The 21,777-nt window shown below is 49.1% G+C and overlaps 2 protein-coding genes across 7 annotated transcripts in view; one reads left to right on the forward strand and one right to left on the reverse strand.

Moving 5' to 3' along the window:
* The window catches only part of ABCC1 (ATP binding cassette subfamily C member 1), a 132,004-nt gene extending 118,850 nt beyond the window's left edge, over positions 1-13,154 (forward strand). For 2 of the 3 annotated variants that reach the window (XM_059896074.1, XM_059896075.1), the window contains 8 exons: positions 2,091-2,290; positions 3,688-3,814; positions 4,386-4,487; positions 7,093-7,239; positions 8,528-8,686; positions 9,426-9,592; positions 10,691-10,885; positions 11,463-13,154. In XM_059896074.1, coding sequence (XP_059752057.1) covers positions 2,091-2,290; positions 3,688-3,814; positions 4,386-4,487; positions 7,093-7,239; positions 8,528-8,686; positions 9,426-9,592; positions 10,691-10,885; positions 11,463-11,571 — 1,206 coding nt within the window. In that variant the 3' untranslated portion in view covers positions 11,572-13,154. Of the gene's footprint in view, positions 1-2,090; positions 2,291-3,687; positions 3,815-4,385; positions 4,488-7,092; positions 7,240-7,537; positions 7,989-8,527; positions 8,687-9,425; positions 9,593-10,690; positions 10,886-11,462 lie in introns of those variants that run through there. The other variant, XM_059896076.1, reaches the window with a different exon arrangement.
* Positions 13,155-20,344: 7,190 nt separating this feature from the next.
* Positions 20,345-21,777, reverse strand: part of ABCC6 (ATP binding cassette subfamily C member 6) — a 61,485-nt gene continuing 60,052 nt past the window's right edge. For all 4 annotated transcript variants that reach the window (XM_059896081.1, XM_059896079.1, XM_059896080.1 and 1 more), the window contains 2 exons: positions 21,198-21,392; positions 20,345-20,882 (listed from right to left, as the gene is read on the reverse strand). In XM_059896081.1, coding sequence (XP_059752064.1) covers positions 20,774-20,882; positions 21,198-21,392 — 304 coding nt within the window. In that variant the 3' untranslated portion in view covers positions 20,345-20,773. The remainder of the gene's footprint in view (positions 20,883-21,197; positions 21,393-21,777) is intronic.

Genomic DNA, 21,777 nt, shown 5'->3' on the forward strand with positions numbered 1-21,777 from the left:
AGTGAAAAGGAGTGAGCTACTAATACACACAAGGAGGATGAATCTCAGAGATACTATGTTGATCGAAAGAAGCCAAACACAAAAGAGTACATTTGTGTGATTGTGTTTTTATGAAGTTGAAGAACAGGCAAGTACAATGTGATAAAAGTCAGAGTAGTGGCTATAAGGGGTATTGACTGTGAGAGGACACAAGAGAATTTTCTAGATTTTGATCAGGTAGTGGCTATGCAGGTGTAGATAAACATAAAATCCATAAAGCTGTAAAGATTTAGTGCACTTTCCAGTGGATGTAAGTTGCATCTCAAAAAGTGGCTTTTAAGGGTATATGTGTGTAAGGGTATGTATTCTCTCTCTCTCTCTCTCTCTCTCTCTCTCTCTCTCTCTCTCTCTCTCTCTCTCTCGGGAAAACATCTAAAAGGTTATACACTGAAATCTGAATAGTGCTTATCTCTGGATTGTGGACTTAATGTAATGTTTATCTAATCTTTCTGTCTATATCACTCCAAGATTTTAAAAAATGGATATACATTACTGTTTTAACTTAAAAGCAAGTCATTTTTAGAAAAAGGAGTGTAAGAGGTAAGATGATGTGGAATTCTGTTTGGGCTTCCACATTGCTGGAATAAGGCATTTCTGCCCGTGGAATTGTTTGGCATCCATGAAAATTACCCGGCACACGTCTTAGTGTCTCGGCTCTCAGCCCGCTGCCTGGCACAGGGCAGGTGTGTGTCGGGCAGTTATTTTCACTCATGATACCAGGCAATGTCTTGGTCTCTGGAAGAGTAAGGTGAGCCCACGAGGTGGATTACGTCTCCTGGAACAGAGCTTAAAAGGAAAGCTAATAATTATTTTTTAAAAATCAGGCTATTCCTTAACAAAAATGAATCTCAGGTTAGCTTTTTAGAGGAAATAAAATTCTGAGGACATGACAAGTGGAATAAATTGAGCAGGTAAAATGTTGTGGAATTGTTTCCACCCAGGATGAAAGAAAGCCAGGGAGAGGAGGTGATTCCAGGAGAGGGTAATGGGGACGGATGCCGGGGGGCCTCGAGCCAGGCAGGAGGTCTGGATTTCATTTCGCTGCCAGAGGAAGAGATGGCATCTGACCGTGTGCAGGGATTGTCAGAACCACTGTTCTGAGATGGCCCTGGTTGGTGTGGTCCCTGGCTGAGTTTTCAGAGTTTCTGGAGCCCCAGAAGGCTGCCCAGCTTGCGGTTCAAGTGACCACGTGAGCTGCCATCCAGAAAGAAGTGGCTGACCTTGGAGGCCCTGTCAGAGCCACCTGTTCTGTTCAGTGCTCTCCGTGGAAGGTCTCTGCCCCCAAAATGGCCCAGGGCACCCGGCGCAGGCCAGGAGGCAGGAGGCCATGTCCCTGAGCACCCGGTGTCTGCTTGCCGGACTCCGCTGTTGATGAAGCGGCGTTACATCTGCAGCACGTCCAGGAGAACAGAGGTGTCTTCAGATGACCAGTCCAGCCTCTGTCACAGCTCCTCAACACTTCCAGTGAGCGACTCCATCTTGTTCCATCTCTAACGAGCTGAATGCCCGGGGTGAGGGCAGGAGCAGAGCGGATGTGGTCCCTGTCCATGGGGACGGGCGGAGGCAGGGTTTGCGCTGAGATCTGGTTGTCATAAAGCCACCCTGCGGCGCCCATAAACCCTAGAGGTCAGTGGTATCAGAGGGGCCATGCAGTGCTGAGGTTAGCACTTTGACGGGGTTCAAATCCTAGCTCTGCCACTTCCTAGCCACGTGACCTTAGGGAAGAGGTTGTCTTTAGTTTACTCATTGTGAAACTGGAATGAGCACCTCGTACGTTTTTGGTGAGGATTGCATGAGCTGATATATGTGAAAGAACTTAAAACAATCCTAGGATGCTGGGCTCCACGTAAGCGTTAGCTATTATCATAATCACCACCACCGGCAGTATTGCGGGCGCTGTGCCTGCCGTTCGCCAGGTGAGTCGGGACACCCGCTGAGAGCAGCCCAGCTCCAACATTTCGCCCCTGGAAGGATCCAGACTTTCTCCAGCGCAGCCCTGGGAGGCTGGGATGAGGGACCCTCGCCCACTCCCCGTCTGTTCTCTCCCACAGAGGTTCTACGTGGCCTCCTCCCGGCAGCTGAAGCGCCTCGAGTCGGTCAGCCGCTCCCCGGTTTATTCCCACTTCAATGAGACCTTGCTGGGGGTCAGCGTCATCCGCGCCTTCGAGGAGCAGGAGCGCTTCATCCGCCAGAGCGACCTGAAGGTGGACGAGAACCAGAAGGCCTATTACCCCAGCATCGTGGCCAACAGGTGGGCGTGCGGCCGTGGGAGGGGGCGGGGGGAGCCTCCGGGTTCCTGGATGAGGGTGTGGAGCCATAGACTCGGTGCACGGAGAGGACAGTATAACCATTAAAAGCAGAAAGGAACATGGTCAGCACGCAGCTCCAGGGGCAATGGAGTGCAGGGACAAAGAGTTCTTCTGGGGTCAGAAGATACTGCAGGAACCATCATTTAGCTGTTGTCCTGGTGATACAGGACCATCCATCAGTGACGGCAACTTCAGCTATTGAGTGTTTTTGTGCCATGCTTCTCATCACACCACCCCCGTGTGATGAGTATTGGAAGCAATTTACTTATATTAGGTTGAACCGTGTGAAATTGCCATTTGGGGGATCAAGAATGATTAAACATCATCAATCAAAAAAAGGGGTAGAAGTTTGCTAATTATTGACGAATCTGGAAAAATACCCTCCTCACTTGCTTACATCCTGATGTATTTTTTGAGATGTGGGATGGAAAACTCTGGAGAGGGGTAATAGCACCCTGGAAATGACCCACTGTGCACAATGTAATCCCATCGTGTAAGACTGGGCAGGGAGATTGTGAATTACTGGAGAGAACCTTGCCTTCCCTTGAAGAATTTTTAGGGAGTTTGTCAAAATCTGGGTGTGTGTGGGAATAGCTCACCCTGAGGACCAGTCACATGGATCTTAATGCTGTAGTGGAAAAAATATTGATAATAGTGTCTTTTCTAGAATGCTTTACATTTTAAAACATTAAAATAATGTTCCTATGTGATATCTTATAAAAGTTAGCTTTAAACCAGTAAACCTGTTTATATTTTAAAGGTAAGGTAATACATTTTAATGTTTCTGAAATGAGGGTGATCTGGGTCTGGGAACCCTTTGGCTGTGTTGAAAATGGTGGTTTATTTCTCACTCCCACCTCCCCCTCTCCTGCCAAGAAGAAAGTTATCTTAAATCAGGGGGTGCCTCTTACAGTTGATGATTTCTTAGTATTTAGGAATTTTCTGGGACATATTTTTAAAAAACGCACACACGGGTATATTTTAAAGGTTTCAGTGAGAAAAAGTTGGTTCTTAAAAAGGCAGGCTTCAGTTTCCTGGAAAGGTCACTTCTGGAGAACTCTATTTAAGTTCCTGGGGTTGCCAGATCAGTGAGGAATTCCTGAAATCATGTCCCTTCGGCCCTCCTTCCCCATGTCCCATGAGCAGGGCAAACGAGACCTCTCTCAGGAACTATCGGGGAATTATTTCGGTTAGCAAAGTGGCCACCTCCCCCCGCCCCCCCAGCTGGAAATCAAGTCCCTGAAAAGCTGACTCTGGGCACGTGTGTGTGTGTGTGTGTGTGTGTGTGTGTGTGTGTGTGTGTCCGTCCCCGTCCCCCTCTGCCTGTGTCTCCACGTAGGTGGCTGGCTGTGCGGCTGGAGTGTGTGGGCAACTGCATTGTCCTGTTTGCCGCCCTGTTTGCAGTGATCTCCCGGCACAGTCTCAGTGCTGGCTTGGTGGGCCTCTCAGTGTCTTACTCACTGCAGGTAAGAGGGGGTGCTCTCAGGTGGATTTTCCAGTTCTCTTAATGGGGAGCCAGTTGTCAGGTTTTGGGGCCTTTGCTTTGGATCTCTGTGGGAGCGGGGGAGACGAAAGGGGGCCAAGTAGAGTTTGAGGAGCAGGTCTAGAGCCCAGTGACCGACTGGCGCAGGAGAGAAATCAGATGTGCGGCCCTGCTTCCCCCATCAGCCAAGGAGAGTCCTTGATGGCATGAGAGGATGCCGCCAGCTACAAGAGAAATGTACTTAATCCTATAAATTTCCCTTGAAGCACTGCTTTAGCTACATCTCCCAAATTTTTGATACATTGTGTTTTCTTCTTAACATCCAGTTCAAAATATCTCTTCATTTCCTTTCTGATTACTTGTGTGGCCCCTGGGTTATTTTGACATGTGGTGCTTGCTTAAGAGACACAATGTAGGAAGTCTGGCTACAGTATGTGGGGTTGCTGTTTTCTGTACCTTTGTTATCTGAAACATTTCATAATTAATAATGACTTCATGAAAATAAAGCAACTCTCGCTCACTCTAGAAGCTCCATGTGCCTCTTCCACTCACAGGTCACCACATACTTGAACTGGCTTGTTCGGATGTCATCCGAGATGGAGACCAACATTGTGGCCGTGGAGAGACTCAAGGAGTATTCAGAGACTGATAAGGAGGTAAAACAAGCCCCTGGCCTGACCTCCTGGCCATGATCTTCGGTGTGGCTTTACCCAAAAGAATCCTTTGAGCCCTACCATGTGGGCCTTCAGTAGGCAACCTCTGTCTGACAAAAATAATCTTCTGTTATTTGTTATGTATTTTGCGGGGGGGACTTACATTATGGAAAATGAATCATACTAATTTTCTCTTTAAATAAGTTTAAAAATTAAATACAAATGAGTCGTTCAAAAATATTAAAAGTCAGGAACAAGAGAATCAGTACATGGATATTGCAAAAATCATGTTATTGGTAAGGAATTGACCAGAGTTTGGGAAACCCTGCATTTATTTAACCCAAGTCCTCATTTTATAGGTGGAAGAAAAAGGCATGTAGGGAGGGACGATGGCTGGTCTGAGGTCACACATGGTCCGTGGGACAGCTGGGAGTAGGACCCAAGTCTCCAGGCTTTGGTGCCATGTTTCCCCTAATAACTGCCTTATTCTGCCCACACACCACCTCCGAATAGCAGTAGTAGTGTTAATAATGGTAATAGCAGTGATGCTTGGAGATACCACCATCCCCACTACTACCCGTAATAATAGTAATAGGGACACACATATTGTGCTCTTGTGGGGTGTCAGGGCCTGGACTAAACATGTTACATAGACTAATTCATTTATTCTTTACACAGCCTTATAACTCACATTCTGCTGTTATCCCCATTTTGCAGGTGAGGAAATGGACAGAGAGAGGTTAAGTTGCTTGCCTAAGATCACATGGCCGGTAAATGGCAGACCCAGGATTTGGGTGTGTGCCTTTATGCCGCACTTTATTCCAAGAAAATGCCCCTTGGGAATGAGACCAAAGTGACCCTGGTTAGACTCTGTCTTGAGGATTTACAGAGGTGAACTACGCCAGGTCCGTTAATGCTCTGACCCGGTGAACCAGGGCCCACTTCATCAGAGAGCATCTGTCAGAATGGTGTGAGCGCCCCCTGTGGAAATAACAGCACATTACACCAGGAGTTTCCCACCCTACGTTGAATTTATCTATTTATTTATTTTTAATTTATTTTTATAAAAGCTTTCGAGATGTAATTCATATGCCACGCAGTTCACCCGTTTAAAGTGTGAAATTCAATTTAATTTACTTTAAAAAATATTTTACTTATTTTACTGCTTTTAATTATTTATTTTTATACTTTTAGAATAAGAGCATATTTGAAAAAGACCAAAGAAAGATCACCAGAGTCCTACCACTATTAAAATATATGTATTTACTTATGTGTTTATATATATTATGTATGACATTTATTTATAGGTAGAAAGCTCCACCCACTTCTCTCCAGTCCCCTCTGTGTTATTATAGCATGTCCCCTTATTTATATAAAGGGTGTAAAAAAAAATTAACGTAAGAAGTTTACGGGGGAGAAAGGGTGGACTTTCTCTTTTTTTTTTTTTTTTTAATTAATTAATTAATTAATTAATTATTTTTGGCTGTGCTGGGTCTTCGTTTCTGTGCGAGGGCTCTCTCCAGTTGCGGCGAGCGGAGGCCACTCTTCATCGCGGTGCGCGGGCCTCTCACTGTCGTGGCCTCTCTTGTTGCGGAGCACAGGCTCCAGACGCGCAGGCTCAGTAGTTGTGACTCACGGGCCTAGCTGCTCCGCGGCATGTGGGATCCTCCCAGACCAGGGCCCGAACCCGTGCCCCCCGCATTGGCAGGCAGACTCTCAACCACTGCGCCACCAGGGAAGCCCGGACTTTCTCTTTTATTGCCCTCACCATTCCTCTCCTTCCCTGAAGATAGCCCTGAGCCTGGCCCAGAGCACATCCAGGTGTAGACCTCAGGAAATGCTGAACTGAACTAAGCAGCTTTTCAGAAATAGGGGCTGTGTGACCCCAGGCAAGTTGCTTTCTCTCTCTGTGTTTCAGTTTCCTCATGTGTAAACTGGGGATAGGAAAGACCCCACTCGTGGGATTGTACTGAGGATTAAACGAGGTAGTGTGATAGAGTGACCTTCAAGTGTTAGCTGCTGCTTTTACTGTCGACCTCCAGACCTTAGAAGCCATTGGAGTATCTCACCTTTACCCTTGTGTCTGTCTAGAGAAGACCGCTCATTCATTGATTCAGTCCATGAGTGTTTATTGAGCACCTACTATGTGCTCTGGGCCCTGGGATATAGCAGTGAACGAATAAAAGAACCTGTCCTCATAGAGGGGATTTCTAGTGGGTGTGGGTGACAGAACAAGCAAATATGTACTTAAAATGCTAGGAGGTGGGTAAGTGCTCTGAAGGAGAATGGAGTGGGGGAGGGGAGAGATGGGCCCAGGGCGAAGAGGGTGGTCGCATTGACCTGAGATCTGTAGCAGGTGAGCAGGTCCAGAGGGTAGTTTGGGGAAGAGCACTCCAGGCAAAAGAAGCCGCAAGTGCAAAGGCCCTGAAGCAACAGGTGTGGGTGTTCATGGAACAGTCCAGAATTCAGTGTGGGGAGCATAGTGAGCGAGGGAGAGGGCCGTGTGGTCAGAGGGGTCATGGAGGCCGCTCACACAGAGCCTTAGGGCACACACATGAGATGGACTTCAGACTCCTGAACCCCACCCCACCACCCACTGTGATTGCAGGCTCCCTGGCGAATCCAGGAGATGGCACCGCCCAGCAACTGGCCCCAGGTGGGCCGAGTGGAGTTCCGGGACTACGGCCTGCGTTACCGAGAGGACCTGGACCTGGTTCTCAAGCACATCAACGTCACCATCGATGGAGGGGAGAAGGTGGGTGCACTTTGACTCCCACCAGTTCACGGTCGGGCGTAGGTTGCCACCAGGCAGATGAAATGAGCTTCGTCATTTTCCCAGTTTGTCCCTGTCCCAAACCACAGGGTGGAGTGGCCTTTTGGAGAGGGGCTTATGGAAGTAAAAGCTGCTCAGAGAGTGTCCCAGCAGGGTTGCAGACTGGTAGCCCAAGGGCCAAAGGAGGCCCACAGATACGTTTTGAAAGAAATCTAAGTTGCAAATGTTGAAAAATCTGGAATGTTTTATATAAAAATCCATTTCCTGCTTTTCTTGAAAGATCAGAACATCTGGCAACACTGGGCCCATCCTCCTTGCCTGGCTCTTTCTAGACAAGACATGAGCCTCCCAGTTCACCGACTGGTCCCTTCCTGCTCCATTCATGTGCCCACTCGGCCTGTAGGCATTCGAGTTGGCAGTCTCTAGAACAGAAAGACGTCATCGTCACTACTAGGGATGGCTCAAGGGACATGTGAAATGGACAGAATTTTGGAACGTATTGCTGTTCCTGGAAGACATCCTTGCCCTGAGACCAAGGGTCCTCCTGGCCGTTTGCCAGAAGACAGTGTTTCATCTCTGAACATACGGATTTGTTAAACTTCCTACCCCAAGGCTCAGAATGTTCTGTTCCCATGAGAGAATTTCTCCAACTTATAACAAGGGGAGGAACAGAGTGGGCGGTGTTCTCACTGACGCTTTATGGCTTATGTTACATCATGAGACTCTGCTCTGTGAGTTGCTGTCAGAGGGTGGAGGAGCTGGCCTCTCTGGAGCCCAGATGAGAAGGGAGAGTTCTAACTGGAACATCAATCATTGGCCATTAAATGGGGAGCCCAGTTCCCTCAAGAGAGGATAAGTAGAGGCCAGCTCGTATCCCTAACCTCTTTTTGCTTACTCAGCTGGGATGCAGGGGGATCTGCTTGAACCTTTGAGATATTTCAACAGCTCAGATATTTCACCAGAACAATCTGATTATTACTTAATATTATCTTGAGTTGAAAATAACTAACTTATAAAAAGAGCTGATTATAATTTTAATTTCTAAAAAGAGCTGGCAAAGAGAAGGGAGTCCTTCTTGACCTTTGGCCAAAACAGCCCCTAAAGGAATGTCTCTGGGAAGCTGCTGCGGATGGGGGCTATGGTGGGAGGTGGGTTGACCAGACGACTGAATTGCTCTGGTGCTGGTACTTAAAATGAGGGCACCATGGGGCAGGAGGTAACCCCAGATAGCAGCATTCCCACTTCACCCTGGGCCCTTCCTGTCCCACAGGTTGGCATCGTGGGGCGGACAGGAGCCGGGAAGTCATCCCTGACCCTGGGCTTGTTTCGGATCAACGAGTCTGCCGAGGGAGAGATCATCATTGACGATGTCAACATTGCCAAGATCGGCCTGCACGACCTCCGCTTCAAGATCACCATCATCCCCCAGGTGGGGCCGACGGGCTGGGCTGGGTCACGCTGAAAGCGATGTGTGTGTATTTTCAGGACAAACCTACCTTTATTCCTACTTTGTTACTTTCATGTTTTTTTTCTTTTTACTGAAATTATGCTATGTTTCTTCACGGAATCTCCTCTTAGCACATAAATAACAGTGGGACTTAAGCAGGTTTCATTCATTCCTTCACTCCTGCCACCCAGTAGGCAGCTTCCTGAGCATCTCACAGGATCCAGTTAAGGTACCGGCTTCTCTGCCGGCTGTCGGTCAGCACAGGGATCTCTGACTCTCCCAAGAGCTAGGCGAGAAAGATGAATTTTCTAGACTGATGCCAGTAGGTGGTGATTCCTTAATACGTTGCCTTTTAGTGTTGTTTTGCCTTATATTTCTTCTAAGGTTCTTATTTGGAAGCGGGATGGGGAGGAATCCAAGTACCTTGCAATTAGGATTTGCCCATGCTGCATCTCCCTTCCCGAAAGTTCCCAACACATTTGCATATTGAATGCTCTGGGAAATCTTGCAAGAAAGAAATCTATTTTATTTCACTTAACCCAGAGTTTTCCAGGCTTTTTTCCCCCATTATTGACATCTTCAGAAATGGTGATTCCAAGGGACTCTGAAACCCCATTTTGAACAATTCTGGCAAGAACTTTCTACATTGCGCCTCTTTGCCCTACCCGTGTCCACCGTGACGTGAGGCTCATATGTCATCTGCCATCTTCCCTCCGAACAGGACCCCGTTTTGTTTTCGGGTTCCCTCCGCATGAACCTGGACCCATTCAGCCAGTATTCAGATGAAGAGGTCTGGACGTCTCTGGAGCTGGCCCACCTGAAGGGCTTCGTGTCGGCCCTTCCCCATAAGCTGAACCACGAGTGCGCAGAAGGCGGGGAGAACCTCAGGTAGGCGGGGGTGAGGCCCCAAACCGGGTCTCCTCGGCTTCAGCTCTCCCTCCGTCAGGGCGTTTGTAGGTTTTGTCCATTTCCATCTGGTTCAGACCTGGGTTTGAGTCCCAGCTCTGCCACGTGAGCTGTTTGTCTCTTAACCTCTTGGGGCCTCAGTTTCAGTATCTAAAATGGGTTTCAGTCTAGGCTCATTTTACCATGAGGTGTAACCAGGATGACCAAAACGCTTCCTTGCTTACACCAGGTCCATTCAATGGAGAGTGGCTATCAGTTGTTAAACTTTGGGAAGGCTTCTCTTCCAGTCAGTAAATAGCACTGCTCTGAGCCCTCCGTGTCCCCACCCACTGCCCCAGCTGCCGTGGTCCGTCTCCCAGGCTCCCCAGGATCCACCCATGATCCAGCAACTGAAGTGTTAATGCCTGGCGCAGCAGGAATCCTGTGCCTCTTTCACTTATCCATCACCATGACAACCAGACACCAAACCTCAGGTGTGTTCAACAAGAGCCGTGACCGCTCACACACTGGGGCGGTCAGCCAGGCTACTCTGCTAGTCGTGGCTCACGCACGTGGGTGGTGGCCGCTGGCTGTAGGCAGATCTATTCGGCCTCTACTGGGGGCAGTTAGATTCTGCCCCGTGTGTCCCTCATCCTCCAGCAGACCAGCTCAGGCATATTGTCATGGTGATGGCAGAGGTGCAAGAGTGAGCAAAGCCTGGTGTGCATTCCCATTTCAAGCCTCTGCCGGCCTTATGTTTGCCAGCATCCCGTTGGCCAAAGCCAGGCACGTGATTGAGTCCAAAGTCCGCAGTGAGGGGCCCTACAGAAGGCATGGATATGAGATCATTTTTGCTACCTGTTATTTTGGATATCACCTCTGAGCCCTGTGTTGAGAACGATTCTGAGCCTGCTTCTAGCTCAACGGGAAGACCGTTCTGATCGATTAGTGATGTCTGCCATGGGCACAGATGTGCGGAGTGGAAGCGCTCTCCTGATCTAAGCAGCACGCAGTGTCTCTTCTCCCTTCTCTCAGTTCAGGCCTAGGCTCAGGGTCGGGGTGGTTTTGACACTGTTTCCTGGTCCTTCTCTCCCGGTCAAGCGTCGGGCAGCGCCAGCTTGTGTGCCTGGCCCGGGCCCTGCTGAGGAAGACGAAGATCCTTGTGTTGGATGAGGCCACGGCTGCTGTGGACCTGGAAACGGACGACCTCATTCAGTCCACCATCCGGACGCAGTTTGACGACTGTACCGTCCTCACCATTGCTCACCGGCTCAACACCATCATGGACTACACGAGGTGATGCCCTGGCACAGAAGGCCTCCGGACCTTGTGGTCCACCCCGGTCACCCGTTCATTCATTCATTCATTCATTCATTCAACACTGTCCTTATGCCTAGTGACAGCCTGAGCTGGTGGAACCTCTCTTTGTCCTGGTTAGTACCAGGCATTTTTTGACATCACTCAATCATTTATTCAGTCAGCACGTGTGGAGTGCCTGCCACATTCCTGGCTCTGTTCCAGGCACTGGGGACTGAGCAGGGAGCTGTCAGACAGGGAGCCTGCCTAAGGGACCTTATAGATTAGTTGGGGGCTGGGTGCAGAGACAGACAATAAACACAGCAACAAATAAAAGGGAATTGTGCTGGGAAGGAAATATAAAAGGCGATAGAGAGTACTGGGGGTAGCGTCACAGGACATTGACATTGACTAGAACTGGGGTTGAGGATGGGCAGCCAGGTAGAAAGCTACTGTAAGAGTCCTGGCATAGGGTGTTAGGGGCCTGACCCAAAGCAGGGACTTTCCCAGATGGGCTCTTGGGGCACGAGGTGCCAACCCCTTCCCCACCCCTCATGTCTGCGTCCCCTCCTTGCAGGGTGATTGTCCTGGACAAAGGGGAGATCCGGGAGTATGGTCCCCCCTCCGGCCTCCTGCAACAGAGAGGTCTCTTCTACAGCATGGCCAAAGACGCTGGCTTGGTGTGAGCCCAGAGCGGGTGCAGCTGCTCAGAACTGCAGGGCCGACATGCCAGCAGCCAGGGATGAGTCAGCATCCTTGGGAACCCAAGCCTCGCGTAGACTGAAACCAAAAAAAAAAAAAAAAAAGAAAGAAAAAACCAAAACACACAGAAAGCAGCCACCCTCTGGCCCCCTGCCTGGAATTGGCTGTGAAGAAACAGGAGAGACACAGGGATGCGGTGCCCCCAAAACACGCACATCCTTGCCTCTGTTACCCCCACAGACGCACACACGTTCTCACGCCCCTGGGAGGGCACATGTGCTCTCTGTGCTCTGTGGGGTGGTTTGGGCCGCCAGACTTCCAGAGAAATCGGTTGCATAAAACATGCTAGTGACCAAATCCAGCCAACTGCCTCAGATCTCTCCAGCCGAAGTCTGTGGGTTCCAAGCTTTCGAGAAGCTCCCTGGTCCCCGACACCTCTCTGTCCTTGCCTGGCTCTACCCAGATGCTTGTTTCCCCAAGGCTGCAGTTTGGAGGTGAGGGGCCTGGTGAAGATCATTTTCACTCTCAGGCAGTGTCCTGCGGGCCGTGGACGCGCTTCTCACCAGCCATCTGGTCTTCTGGGTGCTCAGACGTGGGAACCAGTGTCACAGCGCTGCCTCCACCGGGACTTGCTTCACGGGCCAGAGGCCGCATGTCTCCCAGCGCTTCTCGTTGACGGGACTGGGCTGGCCTCCGGGTGACCTGGCCCTGGAGCTCCAGGCTGGGAGAGTTCTCTCAACGCCGACTTCCCCGCTTGACTGCTCACCTCCTCACCCGCTCCCGTCTTTACCTTGCCTTCCTTCCTCCCTCTTTCTACCTGTAGCTAGAATGGGTTTACGCCTCCAGGTACCGAAAGAGAAGGCCTGCTCATGGTTATGCAGCGTTCAAAACCAAGAGCGCTGGTGCCTCCAAGTGTGAGCAGTTGGTACTGAAAAGAGCCCCGTTGAGTCTCCTCCTTGTTCTTAGATTTCAGTTTCTCACCCGGGGCCTCTGGTTGGCTGTCAGGGGCGGCCGGGTGGAGAACTTGACTTATGGTTACTGAGTCTCTTCTGGGACAAGAAAAGAACCCAATCATGAGTGTCAGTGATTTTCTTTTTCTTTTTTTTTTTAAGTACTGCTCTAGGGAGAAAAACAGTCTCAACACTTTAATTTCTTGGGAGGAAGTACTGGGCCGAGGAGCGGCATCCCAGGGAATGGCCATGTTGGCTCAGCATCTGGTGGTTGGTCCCTGTGTTCCTGGAAGGAAACGGGCAAGTGGGGTCCTTTCTTCAAAGCCCTTTAGGTTCCCTGATTGGAGACCAAAGTGAGACCCAAAAAGCAAAGAGAGGTCACGGCTGCCCCAAGATTCATGCTCGCTATGTGAATTACGTTGCTGACTTCAAGCCAGAGAAGCATCTTTCTTCTTTTAGGTGGAAATACATATTTATTTTTTGTAAGTTAAACCATTATTTCACATTAGATAAACCAAGTGTTTCTTGGGGATCTTTTTGTAATGACTTACACTGGAAACGTGAACATTTGCAAATAATTTGCAGTAAAAAAAAAAAATATTTTATTTCTTTCTAAACGACTGTTCCATTTTCTTTCTAGCGAAGGTTCCTGCCATCTCTCCAGGAGTCGGGATGGGGCACCCTCTCATCTGCTGCTGTTCTTTCTCCTTGGCAAGCATGTTGTTTCTAGCGGGAGCTCTTGGAATTGGGAACCTAGAGATTAAGAATCAGGTGGGGTTTGGTGGGGAATCGGTGTAGCACGGTGGACAGGGTCCTGTCCTTGTCATCTGCAGGCTGTGTGACCCTAGGCAGGTCACTTAGTCTTCGTGCCTCGGTTGCCTCATCTGTAAAATGGGGCTGATCATACCCTCCTGGGCTTGTTGTGAAGATGAGCACTGATGTGTGTGTTATGTGCATGGCCTAGGTTGGGTTCTAAGACACAGGCAAGGCAAACATCACAAGTGGCAAGAATTACCCTTGGAAATCCCTTTGTGGTGTTAGGCCAGGCTAGGCTATGCTGCAGTAACAAACTAGCCATAAACTCTTGGGACATGAATACAAGGGTGTATTTCTCGTATATTTCTTGATGAGGATCAGGCGCCTCTCCTTTGGTACGATGACTGACAGAGCCAGACTCTTCTGGTTTTATGACATCGCCTCTCAGGGGCTGGCTTCTGGGTCACCACAGCTGGGGAAGGGAAGTTGTGGACAACTCACACCCACTGTTAAGTGTCTCAAACCAGAAGTGACACAAGTCAGTTCCACTCACAGCCTGTTGGCCAGAATTAGTCACATGGCCCCACCAGGCCACAGAGGAGGCAGGAAATGCAGGGACGCTTAAGGAAGGAAGCCCCTCCCTGTGGTAACTGATGTTATTTCTGAGTTTTGGATAGTGGGGGAGGAAGACCGGGGTGTTGGGATCTGAGTTCGTATTGGTGAGTCTCGACAGCGAGGAATGCCAGGATTTGGGGAGCACACACCCCAGAACCATGCTCCAAGGACACACGCAGGTGGAGCGGCCAGCGCTGGCTGTGTGTCCCCTACCCATCCCCCGCCTCCAGGCTGCCTTGTCTGAGGAGCTGGGAGGTGAGGGTGCTCAATGAAAAGCAGCTGCGAGGTTGTCACCCTTAGAATGAGAAGCACTTGGATGTGCCCTGTGGGGAGTCGATTTTAGATGTGGGTGTGTCTCTGTCTCAGGGCCTGGCCCTGAGTATTAAAATCCTGGGTCAGATGCTAAATGAGTGTGCGATCGGCGTGTGCCTTCCACGTCATGAAGAGTGGCGGGTGCAGCATTAACCCTGAAGAGGGTGAGCCAGGGCGTGGAGGGGGGTGTTAGGGGGCCTGCACACCTCTTCCAGGTGAGTGCCCCAGCGCCGTGGAAGGAGAAGGGGAGAAGCAAGCTTTGTTGTGCACCTGCTGCGTGCCAGGCCCTGGGCTCAGCGCTTTGCACAGCTCTCCCCGTGGGAAGGGAGCCCCGGGCCAGAGAGCATCCCCAGCCATGTTTGCCTCCTCGCCTCGCTGCTGTTCTTCCAACCTCAGGGTCCTCTCTCTTTTCCCAGACGTCTGCGTCACCTGCTCCTTTCCCTGTTTGACAGGGGCAGCTCCGTGCAAGCAGGGCTGTAATCTCTTTATTTCTTGCTGAAGGCTCATATGGCACGTGCTTAGTGACTGCATTCTCCAATCTGGGACTGTGCTGTCCCTGTGCCGGGCCGGGACCCAGATTGAAGTCACTGGGACCCTAGAACTTGCCCTTCCGGAGTTGCAGCTTCCTTGCTGGTACAACTGGGATCTTTGTAGCCACCTGGCCAGGTGGCTGTGAGGATGAAGACAGCCATGCCTGGCCCTTAGGATGCCTTCATATGTGGTGATGCCATCCATGCATTCATTCGTCTGTTCATCCATCCACCTAGTCATTCCCTCCATCCATCCATCCAGTCATACGGTCAGTATCTATTGACCCCTCCTACGCGCTGTGTACCACGCTGGGTGCGAGGGAAAGCACAGCCAACACAAATGCACAGATCTCTCGTCTCAGTTCAAGAAGGAAAGGAGCCCTTTCCTGTCCTTCTGGTGGGATTCTAGAGTGGAATTCATCTCTTATCCATGAGCGATGTGCTAGAGCTAAAGAAATGTGCGAGAGGCAGTGTGGTACAGTGGTTAGGACGTGGGCTCTGGCACCAGCCTGCCTGGGTTCAGATCCCTACTTACTTAACACTGTCTCAGTTTTGTCACCTGTAAAAGGAGCCTAATGATAGTACCTTCCTCAGCAAAGCATCCTAGTAAGGTGTGGGGTGACGTACCTTCCCCCTCTGATTGTGAGGATTAACTGGGTGACAGGCATTTAGAGCAGGGCTGTGTGTTTGCAGTGACCAGTGGGACTCGGGTGAGGTTTAAGGACCTACCGAGAGAGGCACTGACCAAAGAAGGTCTGTACATAGCTTTCCTGCCTCTTAGCTGTGCTCACCTGCCAGCCAGGCCCTGCTCACAGGAGCCATAGCCAGGGGATTAATGGCCCGGGTAGCCCACGGGCTGGTGTCCAAGGAGCCATGGGGTGGGCCCAACAGCAGCCTTGTTAGTGGGCTCTTGTGGGCACTGGTTCCGCAGCCCACACTCTGCTTCCTGGCAAAATACCTCCCTCCATGAAGGAGGCTCTTGTGGCCCTGGAACAACGCCACGTGACCATGCCAAGCACACAGCTGCCACCTTTGCCTGCAGTCGCTCTGCCAGGGCATCAGCTGGCTCGGCTCCAGGAGGAGACATGAGAAGCACTGTGTCTGGTCCCTTCCTGCACCTTGCAGTAGGACAGACACCCACACGAGATGACTTGGACTTTGGTGTTAGGCCCAAGGGGAGATCCCCGCTCTGCCACTTACTAGCCAGGTGGCCTTGCCAGGTCACGTCCACTCTCCGAGCCTCAGTTTCCTCATCTGCAAAATGGAGCAAAATCACTAGTAATGATGGCATTTTGTTGGCATGATGGGGGCAGGCAAGGGATGCAGACCCCTACCCCATTTTGAAGGTATCAAAATGAACTCTGGTCACATCTTGAAAAGGGGAGGCAGCCATGACTGGACCTGGATTTAGATTCCTCTGGGCTGAAAACCCTAAGTCAGGATGGACAATCAGAAAGTCCCCATGAGGTTAGGAGGTCAATAGGCACAATGAAAAAGTGTATACAAAACAAAGATAACAACTCAAGCCTTAAACTATTCAAAGGAATACAGAAAAAAAAAATGTCCCCATGAGCTGTCTGGGACAGGGCAGGCCCTGTGTCCGGGCAAGTAGGTGTGTGTCCACGGGCCTCTCCTGACACACCAACACAGCCGTTGCCCAGGTATCAGTGCATTATTGATGGCGGAGACCCATGACTCAACTGGCAGTGTCTGGAGGCATTTTTGTCACAACTAGAGGAGAAGGTGCTCCTGGCTTCGAGTGGGTGGAGGCCAGGGACGCTGCTGACATCCGACAGTGCGCAGGACGCCTCCACGTGGAATTGCCCACCCCGCATATCAATAGTGAAGAGGTTAACAAAAATCCTGTGGTATCTACCCTCCTCTGCTGCCCCTCAGAGGCCCGTAAACAACAGTATCGAGAATAATAGCAAACGATTATTGAGCACTTACTTTGTACCCTGCTCGGCTCTGACCCTCTCTGAGTATTAACTTGCTCTCTCCCAGCTGCAGTGCCGGGGGTCAGTGCAGACCCCTGGGCGGCCATAGTTATGATCCGGGGATTTGTCTCATTTCTCATGCTGCCCTTTTCAGCTGTGTCCCTGTGACCTCAGGCTTGGCTACTTCAGGCTCTCACCTCTTTCCTGGTGCTTGAAGCCATTTTCATTAGAATGCTGATCGCTGTCACAAACGGGCCCGAGCCTTGTGCGCTGTGTACTGACCTTCATGGAAGCAAGCGCTGGACCTTGACCCACCCCTGACCTCAGCCTTCCAACAGCATCTCCCCCACGGCGCCTGGCGGGTGGAAGTGTGACCAGAAACGCCCTAGGTGTTCTAACAGCTGCTGGGGCAGATTTAGTCCTGAATAAACAAATGGATGAAATGCACCAAATCCTGAGCAAATTCTCCCGGTAGGGCCCAGGAGGCCTGTCTCTTCTCATCTCCCTTTTGGAATTGAACTGTGTGCTGGGCGAGGGCTTGTGCCCGGAGAGGCCCTTCCCTGGTGTGGGCTGTGGCTTGTGCATCTGTTCAGACATGATGCTCCCTGGAGCTCATGCACGAGGGTGGAGTAGTGGTTCTCAGTCCTGGCTGCACGTTGGAATCATATGGGCTGGAGACCACACCAGTGGTTGTGAGGGCAGGGGGAGGTGGGTGTGGTTACAAAATAGCAATTTGAGGGGTCCACGTGGAGACAGAAGCAGTCAGCATCCCGACTGTGGTGATGGATGCAGGAACCTGTATGTATGATGCAAAACACACACCCAGTGAGTACAAGTAAAACTGGGGAATCTGAACAGGATCGGTGGATTGTACCAATGTCAATTTCCTGATTGTGATATTGAGCTGTCGTCTTTTAAGATGTTACTGTTGGTTTCTCAGGTGAATTCTACCAAACATACAAAGAAGAAGTCACACCCATCCTTCTCAAACTCTTGCAAAAAATTGAAGAGGAGGGAACACTCCCAAAGACATTCAATGAAGCCACCATCACCCTGATACCAAAACCAGACAAAGACACCACCAAAAAGGAAAATTACAGGCCAATATCTTTGATGAATATAGATGCAAAAATTCTCAACAAAACATTAGCAAACCAAATCCAACAACGCATAAAAAAGATCATACATCACGACCAAGTGGGATTCGACAAAGTGCAATTCACCCAAGTTCACAAGGATGGTTCAACATACGTGAATCAATGTGATACGCCGTGTAAACAAAAGAAAAGACAAAAACCTCATGATCATCTCAATAGATGCAGAAAAAGCATTTGACAAAATTCAACATCCATTCATGAGAAAAACTCTTACCAAGGTGCATATAGAGGGAACATGTCTTGATAATAAAAGCCATTTATGACAAACCCACAGCCAATATAATACTCAGTGATGAAAAGCTGAAAGCCTTCCTGCTAAAATCTGGAACAAGACAAGGATGCCCACTCTCACCTCTTCTATTCAACATAGTATTGGAAGTCCTATCCACAGCAATCAGACAAGAAAAAGAAAGAAAAAGGTACCCAAATTGGAAGGGAAGAGGTAAAACTGTCATTATATGCAGATGATGATATGATATATAGAAAACCCTAAAGACTGCACACAAAACTGCTAGAGTTGATCAATTCAGCAAGGTAGTAGGATACAAGATTCACGTACAGAAATCAGTTGCATTTCTTTACACCAACAATGAAATATTAGAAAGGGAATGTAAAAAAAAAAAAACCTTTTAAAATCACAACCCCCAAAATAAAATACTTAGAAATAAACCTCACCAAGGAGGTGAAAGACTTATATGCCAAGAACTATAAAACATTAAAGGAAATTAAAGATGATTCAAAGAAATGGAAAGATATCCCATGCTCTTGGATTGGAAGAATTAATATTGTTCAAATGGCCATACCACCCAAAGCAATCTGTAGATTTAATGCGATCCCTATCAAATTACCCATGACATTTCTCACAGAACTAGAAAAAAATAATCCTCAAATTCATATGAAACCATAAAAGACCCAGAATTGCCAAAGCAGTCCTGAAGAAAAAGAACAAAGCAGGAGGCATAACTGTCCCAGGCATCGGACAATACTACAAGCCTACAGTAATCAAAATAATATTGTACTGGCACAAAAACAGACATATGGATCAATGGAACAGAATAGAGAGCCCAGAAATAAACCTGCACACCTACAGCCAATCTTCAACAAAGGAGGTAAGAGTATACAATGGGAAAAATAGTGTCTTCAGCAAGTGGTATTGGGAAAGTTGGGACAGCTGCATGTAAATCAATGAAGTTAGAATTCATCCTCTCACCATGTACAAAAATGAACTCAAAATGGCTTAAAGACTTAAACATAAGACATGACACCATAAAACTTCTAGAAGAGAACATAGGCGAAACGTTCTCTGACATAAATCGAACCTATGTTTTCTTAGGTCAGTCTCCCAAGGCAATAGAAATGAAAACAAAAATGAACAAATGGAACCTAGTCAATTTACAAGCTTTTGCACAGCAAAGGAAACCATAAGAAAAATGAGAAGACAACCTGCAGAATGGAGAAAACATTTGCAAATGCTGCAACCAACAGGGCTTAATTTCCAAAATATACAAACAGCTCATACAATTCAACAACAAAAAAAATGAAACAACCCAATCCAAAAATGGGCAGAAGACCTAAATAGACATTTCTCCAAGGAAGAAATACAGATGGCCAATAGGCACATGAAAAGATGCTCAACATTGCTAAATATTAGAGAAATGCAAATCAAAACTACGAGGTACCACCTCACACCAGTCAGAATGGCCATCATTAAAAAGTCTACAAATAACAAATGCTGGAGAGGATGTGGAGAAAAGGGAACCTTCCTACACTGTTGGTGGGAATGTAAGTTGGTGCAGCCACTGTGGAAAACAGTATGGAGGTTCCTCAGAAAACTAAAAATAAAATTACCATATGATCCAGCAGTCCCACTCCTGAGCATATATCTGGACAAAACTATAATTCAAAAAGATACATGTACCCCTATGTTCATAGCAGCACTATTCACAATAGCCAAGACATGGAAACAACCTAAATGTCCATCAACAGATAAATGGATAAAAAGATGTGGTACATATATACAACGGAATACTACTCAGCCATAACAAAGAATGAAATAATGCCATTTGCAGCAACATGGATGCAACTACAGATTATACTAAGTGAAGTAAGTCAGAAAGAGAAAGACAAATACCATATGGTATCACTTATATGTGGAATCTAAAGTATGACACAAATGAACCCATCTATGAAACAATCATGGGCATACACAACAGACTCTGCCAAGGGGGAGGGGGTGTGTGGGAGGTTGGGGTGAGCAGATGTAAGCTTTTATGTATAGAATGGATAAACAACAAGGTTCTGCTGTATAGCACAGGGAACTATATTCTATATCCTATGATAAACCATAGTGGAAAAGAATATTTTTAAAAAGAATGTATATATATGTATAACTGAATCACTTTGCTGTACAGCAGTAATTATCACATTGTCAATCAACTATACTTCAAAAAAAAAAAAGATGTTATTATTGGGGGAAAAGTAGTAAAGGGTACACAAGGAGTTTTCTGGATTATTTTTTACTGCTTGTCAATCTACAATCATCTCAAAATAAAAGGTTACTCTGTAAAAGGTACACACACCATTGTTCCAGCCCCAGCCCCAGGGATTCTCATTTCATTGGTCTATGGTGGAGCCTGGGCACAGGCAGTTTTTTGGGGTCCCCAGGTGAGTACAGTGGGCAGCCAGGGCAGAGAGCTGCTGTCGACTTTGGCTCCAGGGTAGATGCGGCTGGATGAGCCCTGATCAGGCCAACCTGCGGGTTGCTGTGTCCTCTTGGGTCTGGGGTGATCGGGCATTTTCTCCTCCCAGAGAGCAGAGAGGGGTCTAGACTCAATTCCACGTGGCCACTGATGACCCCGGGTCACTGTGTCTCCAGGGCCTGGCAGACTCTCCGGGTTGGTGGGGCGGGAGGAGGATCCAGGGGCTGGGCTCAGACCAGGCCTGATTCCTGCGCGAGCCTGTAAAACAGGCCCCTCTGGGCCAGCAGCTGGGCCGGGCTGCCGCTCTCTGCCACCTGCCCCTTGTCCATGACCAGCACCCTGCAAGGGAGAGGGACACAGCCAGCTCTTTGGATCGCAGCCCAGGGTCTTGGCTGCTCTGAATGCCCGGCGTGTCTGCTCTGAGCGGGTCTGGCCTTCCACGTGGCTTCCTGACCCTGACGGCCCAGTTGGAAGCATCTGCTGGGCATGTGTCTTCGGGTTCATCCTTCCCCTGTGGGCATCAGTCTTGCCACCTGTACAACGGGCACTTCATAATCTATTCCAGTGCCCTTCCAGCTCTAAACCCTGATGCCTTCCTTTGCCTGCAGGGGTGCCCTGGGGGCCAGCTGCGTGGGGTGGGGTAGGGGGGCTTACCTGGCACAGTCCAGCACGGAGCGCAGGCGGTGGGCGATGAGTAGTACCGTGCACTGCGCAAACCAGCTCCCCAGGGCGGCCTGCATCTGGCGCTCCGTCCCCGGGTCCACAGCAGCCGTGGCCTCATCCAGGATGAGGATCTGGGTTTTCCGGAGAAGGGCACGTGCCAGACACAGGAGCTGCTTCTGGCCCAGGCTGGGAATGAGGGGGACAGGACAGATGTTTGCACATCAGGACTGACCTGCAGGGGGTGCCCACAAATGTGTCCTCGTGGCAGCTGCGGGAGTGGGGGATGTGTGCCTGTGGGTCCCTAGTCTACAGAGCTGGTAGGAATTCCCATCCTGCCATTTTTGAGCAGAGTGACATTAGGCAAGTCATTGAAACCCTCTGGGCCTCAGTTTCCCCATCTGTGCAATGGCTATCTCTGTTTCTATTCTATGGTCTTCACCATGTGCCAGACACATCCTATATGCTTATGTATATTAACTCATCTCATAAAGACCACAAAGGTAGGTATTGTGTCAATGAGTCCTTACTGGGTTGTGAGGATAAGACAAATCATATAAAAGCCATGCATGTC

Source organism: Balaenoptera ricei, chromosome 15 (genome assembly GCF_028023285.1).
Source record: "Balaenoptera ricei isolate mBalRic1 chromosome 15, mBalRic1.hap2, whole genome shotgun sequence".
Taxonomy (NCBI): Eukaryota; Metazoa; Chordata; class Mammalia; order Artiodactyla; family Balaenopteridae; genus Balaenoptera; species Balaenoptera ricei.